At 37.8% G+C, this 12,109-nt stretch overlaps 1 protein-coding gene across 2 annotated transcripts in view; it reads left to right on the forward strand.

Annotated features, from left to right (window-relative positions):
• Positions 1-10,775, forward strand: part of AACS (acetoacetyl-CoA synthetase) — a 46,593-nt gene extending 35,818 nt beyond the window's left edge. Inside the window, exons 11-18 of one of the 2 annotated variants that reach the window (XM_062589938.1) lie at positions 451-515; positions 810-932; positions 2,205-2,318; positions 2,856-2,981; positions 5,225-5,294; positions 6,243-6,301; positions 7,591-7,793; positions 9,433-10,775. In XM_062589938.1, the coding sequence (XP_062445922.1) occupies positions 451-515; positions 810-932; positions 2,205-2,318; positions 2,856-2,981; positions 5,225-5,294; positions 6,243-6,301; positions 7,591-7,793; positions 9,433-9,570 (898 nt within the window). In that variant the 3' untranslated portion in view covers positions 9,571-10,775. Of the gene's footprint in view, positions 1-450; positions 516-809; positions 933-2,204; positions 2,319-2,855; positions 2,982-5,224; positions 5,295-6,242; positions 6,302-7,590; positions 7,794-9,432 lie in introns of those variants that run through there. The other variant, XM_062589939.1, reaches the window with a different exon arrangement.
• Positions 10,776-12,109: the final 1,334 nt, after the last annotated feature.

Genomic DNA, 12,109 nt, shown 5'->3' on the forward strand with positions numbered 1-12,109 from the left:
TTGGCTGCTGTCTTCAGAACAAAGTATTCTTTATTTACACTGTGTCCTGAAATGGTATAATTTTGATATGAGTGTAACATGGCAGCAGTTGTGTTAAACAGCTCAGTGGCAATTATGGCCAATTAACGAAGTAAACGTTACAACATTTCGTGATGTCTTTGGAGTGTTCTGCAGTTATATATTTCTGTAGATGAAAGTGAATGTCTTTTGTGAGGTGGGGAAGCTTTGCTTAATATTTAAAGGTAGAATTAAATGTTTCAAAGCTTCAGAAACAACATGTGATCTGACTATGCTGAAAAGGACATGCCTTGCGCTTAGCTTTAACAGGCTGTGCTAGACTAACCAATGCAGAGTGCCTACAGCTTCTGCTTACTGCAGTGGGAGTTGCAGGTCTGCAGAATCTTTACAGATTTTAAATACACAAAATATTTTAACTTTTTTTCCTTCTAGGATAACTGTCCTTGGAACAGGTGCAAAGTGGCTGGCTGTGCTAGAAGAGAAAAATTTAAAACCATGTAAGGTTCAAAAAGCTATTGAATTCTCTACCTTCCCTGTTGCCTTTCCTGTCAGATTCTAGCTCTATATCTTGTCTACAAATAATAAGTTGAATCCTTTATGCAATTTTTCTGGATTGTAGTGATGAACAGTTACAAAATATTATATTAATATAAATATATTAATATAATATAATATATTTATAGTAATAATATATTTATATTAATATATTAATATAATATTAATATTATATTAATATAAAATATTATAAAAGTTTAATCTTAAATTGTTTCATCGATTCCTTCCTTTTTAAGGTGAAACACACAATCTCCAAACACTCCACACTATACTATCTACAGGATCACCACTCAAATCTCAAAGCTATGAGTATGTCTACAAACATGTAAAAACCAATGTCCTCTTGGGATCCATTTCAGGTGATGTATTTATGCTATAAGTTTCTTACTAACCTGTTCATTGTCTGTGCTTTTTTTCTTGCTTGTTTGCTGCTGTGTATTCAGGAAGCTTAGGCTTGGGTCATTGAGGCTTAATTATAGTTAAACTAGAATTGTCTATTTTGTGTAGTTTTTGCTGTATAATTGAGTATGCAGCAATGAAGCTGGTATACTCAAAGGCTTTTAGGTGGAGTGTTTCTGACATAGTGAATGTTTGGGGGTTTTAGAGTTTTTTAAGCAGGATCACTTATTTTGACTGGCTGGCCTTAGGAGTAGCAGGACGAGATCAGGGAAAGAGTCTACTAACCTACAGAATATCCTATTCTATGAATAGCTGACTTCAGCAGGAAATACCTCTTGGAGAGGTATTTCCATGTTCCCATTTCAGTTCCTTTGTGGCAATTGGTGCTGCAGACAGTTTTTTTTTGTGAATTATATAATTAGAGAAATATGAAGCCCACGTGCTGTGCAGTTTGTTGTGAGGAGTGCTAACCAAGACGGCTTCTGTTCATGCAAGGTCCCCCACTAAACTCCTCATTCTGCTGTGTAATGAGGACAGACTTTTTCAAAGGACTTCTTAACTTGATCTGATTTAAAACCTGACTATTCTGCTACTGAAATCACCTCTGGCTCTGGTTTTAGTAAGAGTAATGCTAAATCATAGGTATGCTACTGTAGGTAGGAATAGTTTCTAATACGGAGGAATATCCTTATGAGTAAAGCTAACAGGATTGATCTCGTTTCTTATTCTGCTTTTTTGAAATAATACCACTGTGCTGATGAGAACAAGCAATACAAACTAACTAAATACTGAGCAGAATAACTGGACTAGTTTAAAGTAATGAAAAACAAAAGAAAACAAACAGTAATGTTGCTTCTGGCTGATCTTGTAAATCTGTAAAGTAAGGTTTATTTATTTTCTTATTTTTAAGTAATCTAAGATTTCCTTAAGTGAAATACAAAAATATGTATAGATGTAAAACTATCAGAAGAAAAGACAAGGCTTAAGAAATATTCTTGTACAAAAGATGCACATCTCTACAAAGACTACATGTAATAAAGAGTCTTTTTCCCTGACTTTATATACAAGTCATACAACATCCTAGATAATACTGACTGTATATTCTGTGCTGCTTAATGTGGACTGGATGCATCTGTCAGATGTGCTGGTCTGCTATTCGAGATTCTCACATAATTTTCCATTTTCATTTCAGAAGAGTACTGTGTGTTCTAAATGAACTTCTTTTACTGTAGGTGGAACAGATATAATTTCATGTTTTATGGGTCAGAATGTTACAATTCCAGTTTACAAAGGAGAAATTCAGGCCAGAAATCTTGGAATGGCTGTAGAAGCATGGAATGATGAAGGTAACTGTTACCTAAAACTTTATTTAAATTTATGAAATACAACAGTTGTCGTTTTTTGATTCGTGGTGTGAAAGACTTGAATATAACCTTAAGTTTCAGTCATCAGATGGCTATGTGGTCAGCTATAAAGGGGTGACTTCACTATGGAAATGTGTTCCACAAAACCTAAATTTAGTCCTGTTTGATCCAATTGTGTGGGAGTCTAGTGAAGACAACCACTGTGCAAAAAGGCCCTTCTGTTACTCTGATAAAGTATGTTAGGCAAAATTCTAGCCTCTGGTTTGTGTGCTAATTAGCTAGGTTGCTGTGGATGCCAGGTTGGCTTAATCCTATGGTATAACTCCTGAAGTTAATGAGGTTAAAGTAGAGATGAGTTTAATAACTGAACACAAACTCTTAATTAAGAGCACCAGTGCTGTCATCTTGTATCTGTAGATAGCATCTTCCATATAAGTAAAACTATAGATGCTCTTTTCTGTGAAATCCTGCTGTTTACAGCAGCAAAAATCCAGAAGTTACCTCTTTCTGTGTCAATAGGCAAACCAGTTTGGGGTGAAAGTGGAGAGCTGGTTTGTACAAAGCCAATTCCCTGCCAACCTACACACTTCTGGAATGATGAGAATGGAAACAAATACAGGAAAGCTTATTTTTCAAAATTCCCAGGTATGTAATGACAGGTTTGGGACATTGCTTGAACTGATTAAGAATGTAAATTGTGTTGCTGCGTTAGGAAGGTACAGGTTTATTCTTGCCCACCGATAGGCAGGTGCAGTCTTGAGCCTAGATTTCTAGGGCTGAAAACTCCAAGGCATGTTTGATCAATAATTGTTTTCCAGTGCTTTGTATTGAATTTGTGTCCAGATCAGTTTAATAAGAATCTCTAGAAAGGTCCAATCCCGTTTTGCTCCTGCTCTCATTGAGCAGATAGGGCTGTAACAGCTTGATAGTCTGTAGCACTGGCGTAGACTGCCTGGTACACAGGCGCGAAGTAGAAGCACTGAGTAGGTCAGGGAGCAATGCTCTGCCAGTGAGTACCTCTGCCGGACTGCCCCTACTTAGCAGGAGGAGGGAGTCTGAAGGGGTAAGTGCCGGCCTGTTAGCAGGAGATTTGGGTTTAAACGTGCTGTCTTGGCCATGCCTATTCTGCATTCAGTCTCCCAGTGCTGGTAAAAGTAAAAACATACACAGTGGGCTGGAGGCTTTCTTCCTCCTTGCTACGGAGAGCTCTGCCCGTCCAGGGCCTTTGCTTGTGCAGCACAGCAGCACCGAACTCCCTGCTGCCTGCCAGGCAGGGGCTTACAGGAACAAGACTTCAAGCTGTTGCTTTTTGGAGATGAAGGTATTTTTATAAATAGCAGCAAAAAATAGATTCACAAAAGAAGTCAGGATGTGCAGCAAGCAATATTAATCAAACAGGAAAAGTGAAGATTTTTATTTAAATGTTTTGAGTGTCTCCTTCTGCTATAAATAGTACTAGCAATAAATAGTAAAGGCTTTTTTAATGTCCTATTCTTTGATCGTTATCTTTCTAAACAGTTAAAATATTCCTGACGTAATTTTAACAAGTGTTCTACCCAATTGTTTATACTTAGTAGCTATTTCTTTTCAAGGGAAAGAATTTGATGTCAAAATGCACACTGATCACTTAAATCTGTGATTCTAGTACCAGTTTATCTTTTTATGATCTGGCTTGCTTTACTTGATGACTTAAGATTCTAATGTCAGAAGGAACCTTGACACATCTCTGTTTTTGACAGTTTTCATACAGATGGCTCATTCACAAGTGAAAGTACAGTATTTTGAGTTTTGCTGCTGCTTCACCATGATGGAAAGACTGCATAAAAAGCCCAGTGTGCACTATCTCACTGTGGTAGTAGTTTCCAACACACAGATGCATTATAATTTTGCAAGCTTGTGGTGTAGAATTAAGCTTTATATCAGTTTCCTTATTGCCAGGGTTTTGTCAGTTAGTCCATGTTCCCTAAGCAGCTGTCAAAGCTGCAGGGATCCTTAAGGAAAAGAAGAGATTATCATGTCCACGTGGAAGTTGCAGTCTGCATGTGAGCCTGACAGCAATAGCTCTAAAAGGAGAAAAAGTCACTTTCTAACAGTTCAGACTGGAATCTCTGTGGTCCGGAGTCTGCCAGAAACTCCTTTTCTGTTCTTCCTGTGTAAATGGGTTTAATGTTGTTACAGTTCAGATAAGAAATCACGTTATGTGCGCATGCATGTGTGTAATTGAGATTTACTTTCTTTAGGAAAAGTTAAGTAGAATTGGCTTGTTTTCATTTGTGGCACACTATTGTAGTGGCCTCAGTCTTTAAAAAAGAAAAACATTATGCCAGCTCTGCAGAGTCAAGTCTGATTTTACTTGAAGTAAAAAAACTACTGTTAAGCACCTGAGCAGCTCCTAGGGAGCTTCTTAGCTGAAGCCTGCTGTGCAAACCTGGAGGTTCCTTCTTCCACAGAATTGTACATCATAAAAGTTGGTCAGGAGAGACTGGTGGAATGCTTTTACCTGTGTGGAAGATTTTGTTCCACCAAAATGCGGTGTTCAAAGCACCAGTTTGTTGATTTTCTAGAGGGTGCTGTATAGTCATACAAACAAGTAAATCATGAGGTGAACTGGGATTTCATCCTAATGTGTGAGCTACTCCTGTATGTATGCTATCTATGCAAAATATATGCAGTGCTTATATGCATATATTATGCATGGACGAAGTGCACAATGAAGTAAGTATCACTTCTTTTGCAGTGGGTAGCTCTCAACTGTAGCTGATGTGTTAGGATTCTTGCTGTAAACTACATACAATAGACATTTAATTGTATAACTCAACTCATTTAACTGTATTTTTGTAACTGGAAGAATGAAAATCAGCTGTTTAACCCTTGTCATTCTCTAATAGGTGTTTGGGCCCATGGTGATTACTGCAAAATTAATCCCAAGACGGGAGGAATTGTCATGCTTGGTCGCAGGTATAGTATTTCAGTGGAAGTGCTCAGAGTAAACAGGTGCTAAAGTTTGCAAACTTTACTTTAGAACATAGTGTAGATGATTTTTTCCATCGTGCTTGTTAGCTTGATATTTGTCTTGTTAAATTCAGTGTTGATGAATTTCAGCCCTTAAGTTGATCAGAGCAGCTGGATTGGAGCGAAGGGAGCGCATTTCAAAGCTATACCTCAGTTGTATATATATGAATCAAAGACAATATTCTGCTTGATTGTTTTGCATGATTTGTAGTGATGGATTGATTATCTATTAGAAACGTCAAACTGAGAGGCAATACAGCATAGCCTAGATGGAAGATGAGGAAACTTGTCTTTTGCTCTTGGCTTTGCCATTGACTTGCTTTACAGCACAACTTATTTAGAGAAGGTCAGATATTAAATTGTACTTAGCTTAAAAAGTCACAGAAGTTCAAGATCACAGCTGGGGCTAAATTTTTTTGCTGGCATTTACAAGTTGCAGTTCAAAACAAAGTTGAGTGAATGTCTTGAATTGTGACTAGCAATGTCACAAACAGACTTACTCAACAGACATATTTACAGCGTGAGGTTGCTATATGAGACAGATTCCAGCTATAGGACTGGAAAGTAATGGGGCACAGTAGCAATTTGGGGTACTGGGAAGATTCTTGGTCCGTGATCAGCAGCATGTATGTGTGTTTGTGGGCTTAAATGAGGAATATCACTGGACCTGATTGGGGCTGCTGGAAGGGTGAGAGAGTAGGAAAGATGAAAGAATAAAGTTGAGATTCTTTATAAATCTTGATTCTAATGAGCAAAAAGGCTTTTGAAATCAACTTGTTTTAAAACTTTCTCGTGTGGCTGTCTGTATCTTTACTGCATGAAATACTGGGAGACTTGTTAAATTGCATCATTTTTCTTTTCATCGAACTAATCACATTTAAATGCAATTTTCAGTGATGGTACGTTAAATCCAAATGGAGTAAGATTCGGAAGTTCTGAAATCTATAACATAGGTATGACATTAACTTTCCATCTCTTTCAACTTTGTTGTCTGTAGCCCTAAATCTGAAATGTAATAATTGTGAAGGTGGCTGAAAGGATTAATGAAAGACTTAGTTTTCCAAACAAATCATTGAACAGCATGTTAGTATTAATAGTAAAATTCTGTTTTGTAGATTTGAAATTGGTTGCCTTCCTAAAACATTTGCAGGACTGGTGATGACCAGCTGAGATGAGTTGTTCTCCATCAGATTTTGCTTTCATCTGCAAATTATTTCATGCAGCTTTGTAAGAGTGAGTCTAGCTGCTGAGGCTTTTCTTCTTTCCTAAGACAAGCTCTTGATGCTATTTAGTTTTCTGTGCCATTATTGATGATGATAACTTACGTTGCCATAACTGAATCCATGAACAGAGGGATTACTGCTGAAGCCAGGAGGAGGATGAAGGGGTTAGATTGCGCTACTGTAGCCTGGTGAATTGAAATATTGTTCTGCTGGGAACAGCATCTTCCCTGTGTTGTGTGAGATTTGGAGGCTAAGCCTCCCTTGTGTGTGTTAGAAAAACTGTTTGAGTGTGCGGCAGCTGCCATGGGTCATGCTTCACTTCAGCATTTCTGTACTTGAATTGGGGGGAACAGTTTCTCTCAGCATTAGAACATGGACAAAGGCCTGAAGTTATATTGGTAAAATTGCATCTGGTTCTGGCTTCCCAGGATCAATGGCTTTGCAGTAAAAACAGCAGTTTCAAGGGGGCTGTTGTTTGAATATTTAGAATTTAAATCTAATGCAGCCTCTGAGATTGCTGAGCTGCACAGTGTGTCCCAGCCCCAAGAAGTTCTATCTGAACAGTAAAGGCTGTGAAATTGTGTGCAAAGGTGCTAAGCTGGAACTTCGGCACCTAGTTGCAACTCCTTGTTCTTCCACAATCAAGCGTGTTATTTTTCTGCCTATGCAGCAGTGGGGATAATGGCCTTACCTTACCTCAGTGGCTTGTGAGAAACACCAGAGAAAATGGTTTTGGGTAAAAGCCATTATCAGTATCAAAAGCTATAGCAATTTTTTTGTGTCCTAAAATATATCCAGTCCTTAAACTTCAATTTTCATTTGAGCAGGAGTTAGAATTTTAAATTTTTTCGGAGCACCCTGAGGAAACTCTTTGAAAATAACCTAGTCGGCATGTCATTCTTTCCCCTTTCACCTCTAGGGGATGTGATGTATTTCCTTCGGTGCAATTACAAAAAGGTGCATCCAGAACAAAACACAAATGCATATGCTAAAGACTTGTTTCTTTTCTTTTTGTCCAGTTGAAGCCTTTGAGGAGGTTTCAGATAGCCTCTGTGTCCCGCAGTACAACAAAGATGGGGAGGAAAGAGTGATACTCTTCCTGAAGATGGCTTTAAACTGTGTGTTCAGTGAGGATCTGGTGAAAAGAATTCGAGATGCAATACGTATAGCACTTTCTGCTAGACATGTTCCAAGCCTCATTCTAGAAACCAAAGGCATTCCGGTATGTCATGAAAAATGCTGCCTACTTTTTTCTTTGTCACCTTGAATAGTAATTAAGGAGCAGTTGTCATTGCTCTTCAAACCCACATACATGGAAATTTTAGCATCTCAAAAGTGTATTCGAGCTTTATAAATAGTTTGCCTATGTTGTCTAGCAACTTCGTTTCTTCTCCTTTACAGCTAAGCATGTTTTTGTTTTTTAATAATACCTAAAAATGCCCATTCTCAGGTTATAAATATACCTTTCTTTAGTATATATTCCTGAGAAAACATAAGTCTTTTAAAGAAAAATATTGAAAAGGTAATTTAACTTTGGCTTTTCACTCTACCCATAAGCTTATTTTGTTTGTTTTCCTGTTTCATATGACATTCTCATGAAAGCTGAGAGCGCTGGGCAAATGTATAAAATTGTTTTGTAAACCATTTCACTTCTGCATCTGCTTAGCCATTTATATGTAGCTCTATCACTGTCTTAGCAATAACTAAAATACAATCTTTGTGCAGATGAGAGGGGGTGAAGTACATATACCTAGAGATTAGGGACGCGCAGTCTTCTGGAGCGGTTAAGTGCAGTACTGCTCCTTGCTGTGTGAACTCTGAGTTGGGACGCCTGTTTTTCGCACCTCTCACGTGTTAGACCTTCCTTAGCAGCTCCGAATGGGAGCGCAGTGTAGTTATCTCATATCCAGTCACACGTAGACGCCGATGCTTACAGAGAAATGGCTTGAGGCTTCAGAGCAAATGCTGGATGTTGATACCTATTTACTTCCTTGTGTATGCTCCTGTGCGAAAATGGCCTCGGGTTCAAGTGTACCGAGTATGTCCAGGTCTGCCAGCCTCCGTAGCGCACACTGATACGATTCTGATCCGTGGAGTCGCTGCTCTTTCACGACATGCTGGGAAATGGTTTTAGGCTCAGAATATCTTAACTTGCATGAGTGCAAGAACCTGTGAGCTGTTTCAGTGGTGAAGCCTAGATCTTCCAGGCTGCAACTGAGCTTCCGCATAAAACGTTGAACTTGTAAAATGCATAAATCACCTGAATGTACAGAATAAAGTTGATGGCAGTGAGGTGTTTGTGACAGTCTACTCCTGAGGAATGCCTGCTTAGATCATTAATTAGTTCACACTTTGACTGAATTTACAATTGAATGAATTTTAATTACATTTCAGGTAAAATAAGCCATGGCAAAGTGATCAAAGCTGTCTCCTATCTTTCTTTGAAGGTTTTGTTTGGAAAGGAAGCCTCTTTATATTTTCTGCTGCTTTTAGAAATGTGTTTGAATACTTTTCTAAAAATACAGTCTATTCCTGATGATATTGTGTACTGGAATAAATTGGGAATAGCTGTGTTGAAGTGATTAAGGTTTCAGTGACACAAAGCACAGCTTCACCAGTTTAAGTTGGAGCCTGGCCAGGTTCACAGTATTAGCATTTGGAGTAATAAATCACATAGAAAACTATTTGAATTCCATTTACTCTTCAAGTGATGCACCAGTTTTCTCCAAGTGTAACAGCAAAGGGAAGACATTGTTGCACTTTATGATTGAGTTCGGAGGTAACTGGGGTTTTGCATTAATCTTTCTGTATAACAATTACATGAAAAGTGTAATTCTATCATTGCTGGTTTTGTTTTTCAGTATACGATAAATGGAAAAAAGGTGGAAGTAGCTGTGAAAGAAATAATTGCAGGGAAAGAAGTTGCGCAGCGAGGAGCTTTCTCAAACCCAGAGACTTTGGACCTGTACCGAAATATTCCTGAGCTTCAGAATTTCTGAAGCTGCTTTTTTGCATCTTTGTTCTGTGTTTGTTTTGTATATACCAATGCTGTATGTAAAGAAAAAAAAACTATTTAATACTAATGGTTCTTTTAAAAGAAAAATATTTCGTTAAGTGCATTATGAAAGGCTTGGGTAAAGCATAGCTCCCTTTTATTGGTTAAATATACCATATATCTTGGAGTTATTCTTCCAGCCTGGAAGGAGGAACTTGCCTGTTCTGATTTTTATATATATGATGAACGCATCTTTTCTGGTTAGATTTACGTCAGCAGCCCATCAGACTGGAACACCAATAGCAAAAGTTGCAGTTAATAATAGAACATTTCTCTTTCATAAAATACTCGCTTTCCTTTTTTTTAACTGGATTTTTAGTTTAAATTTAGTTTTTCAATCCATATGTTTTAGAGCCAACTGCAAGGAATATATGACAATTTTAAATATTTGACTGTGAAACATGAGTGTTCTATACATAATGTGCATTTGTGTTTTTATGAAGCCAGATTATAATGCACTACCTCCATTTGACTTGACTCCAAATAATTTCAGTCTTCAGATATCTCACGGTACCCTTGAAGGTAATTACTGCTTCATTTTATGATGTATTCTTCCTATTATTTTAAGCTTGTAGCTCATTGAATTTTAGGGATTCAGAAAGTGAGAGAACCGTCACCTCCATATTCCTGGTGTAACTCCAGATTATTTACACTGAGTTTACTGGAGTAATTTTGGATTAACTTCATTGTAACTGAGGACGGTATTTCACTTCACTGTTTCAAAGGTTTTTTGCCTTTAAGGCAACAGTCTAGCGTTATATTAGCTGAACAGTTCCAGTGTGTTGATTTATTAAAACCCGATGGGTTTTGTAACTTTTTTACTAAGTGTCATGTTGAAAGTGAAAGACTAAAATGTTTTTTAGCTCTGTATCCTTCCAGTTTATAAAGGGAAAAATACTGTTAGGAGAATATTAAAACAGTAAAATGGAAGCACTAAAACATTGGTTAGTTTTTCACAAAGACAATACAGTTGCAGTAGTTGTACCAAATCCCTGGCACTCATATCTCCTGCACTATGTGAATATTGTAGGTTAAGTATTTAATGCATTAAAATCTTGAGTGTCTTGATAATTGTGTTGAATGCATTCAGCACTGATAAAAAGTTAATTAAAAGAAAATAAACTGATTCTTAATATAAGTGTATGTATATATACATGTATATTTGTTTTCATTTCACTCAGTTAATGTCATTGTTTTCTTTTCCTTTTGATTGGAGGTCATAGAATCATATGTGGCTTAATTTGTTATCTGCTCTAACACTTTTATCCAAGTCCACCCCACTACGAAACTGCTGCTCTAAAAGTTTTACCTTGTTTGTTTTGTAGAGGCCAGGACCAGTGAGATATTGCTGCTATAGCTAAACTTGTACAGCTGGCTCAATTAAAGGTGACAAGTCAACAGGAGTGGAAGAGAGTGCTGAAAATGTGTCCTGTATCATCCCAGTAATAAGAGTTGTATGTTGGGGTATGTTACTGTTGCTAAAAGGGGCACATCTGTGCACTGAGAGGCACATACTCCTTTACTTAGCACAAAATCTAGGAGTTCGTGCAGCTTGTGTTCAGCTGGAGTTAGTAAGTTAGTCATATATCCCTTCCACCCTGTGACAGCCACCCGCTGGCAAGCTCCAGTCAGCTGAAGGCTGTAGCAGAATTCAAGTGCTGCTGATAATTCAGGAAGTGAAACCACCTATAAATGTGACTGAGGAGTTGCCTCTCTCTGGTCTGTGACTGTATCGTGGGCACCAGCTCCCGGTCCACTGCAGGATGCAGAAATGCCTCATTAGCAAAGGAGGCTTTAAATGAGCTGGTTTCCATTTGACCTTTTCTACTGTCCCATGTCGGACAATATAGCATGCTGGGATCATGTGTCTTGATATAAAGACCAAGCACTCATAAAAGTACAGAAATGAGCTACCCAGCTGCCAATAACCTATGATTAAAAGTACTTTTAAATTCCTTTCCCCTCTGGCATGCTATATATAAATTTTACATTAACTGTGACTTTGTATTCATTAAAACTTCATTATATTGTTCTTTAATTCATGCAAAATGTCTGGAGTTTACAAAGCCTGAAGATCCTTGTTAATAAGTAATTTTCAAATATTTCATTAATTAAAGATAGTTTAGAAGCACAGATATGTTAGGAACATACACAGTGCCTAAAGGCTAATGGATTTTCTTTAAATCCTGTATCCCACTTGAAACACTGTACGAAGTTTTGTTACCAGATATAATTAGATCTTTACAAGTGGCAGACTTTAAAAAAACTTTCCGTAGACTTATATTTACAAACAAACAAATCAGGTACAGTAATGCAGTGCCGTGTTTGTATAATTGTATTGGAATTGTATTTGTAAGATGTATTGAAAAGGCCCTGGCCAGCAAGCCCTGGCAGGCTGCGTGCTTTGCACACAGATGACTGCTGTATGCCTGGTTTCATGGTCTGACCGCCTGAAGTGGGGGGCTCCTGCACACCTGGGCGAA

This window comes from Rhea pennata, chromosome 17 (assembly GCF_028389875.1).
Source record: "Rhea pennata isolate bPtePen1 chromosome 17, bPtePen1.pri, whole genome shotgun sequence".
NCBI classification, from domain to species: Eukaryota; Metazoa; Chordata; class Aves; order Rheiformes; family Rheidae; genus Rhea; species Rhea pennata.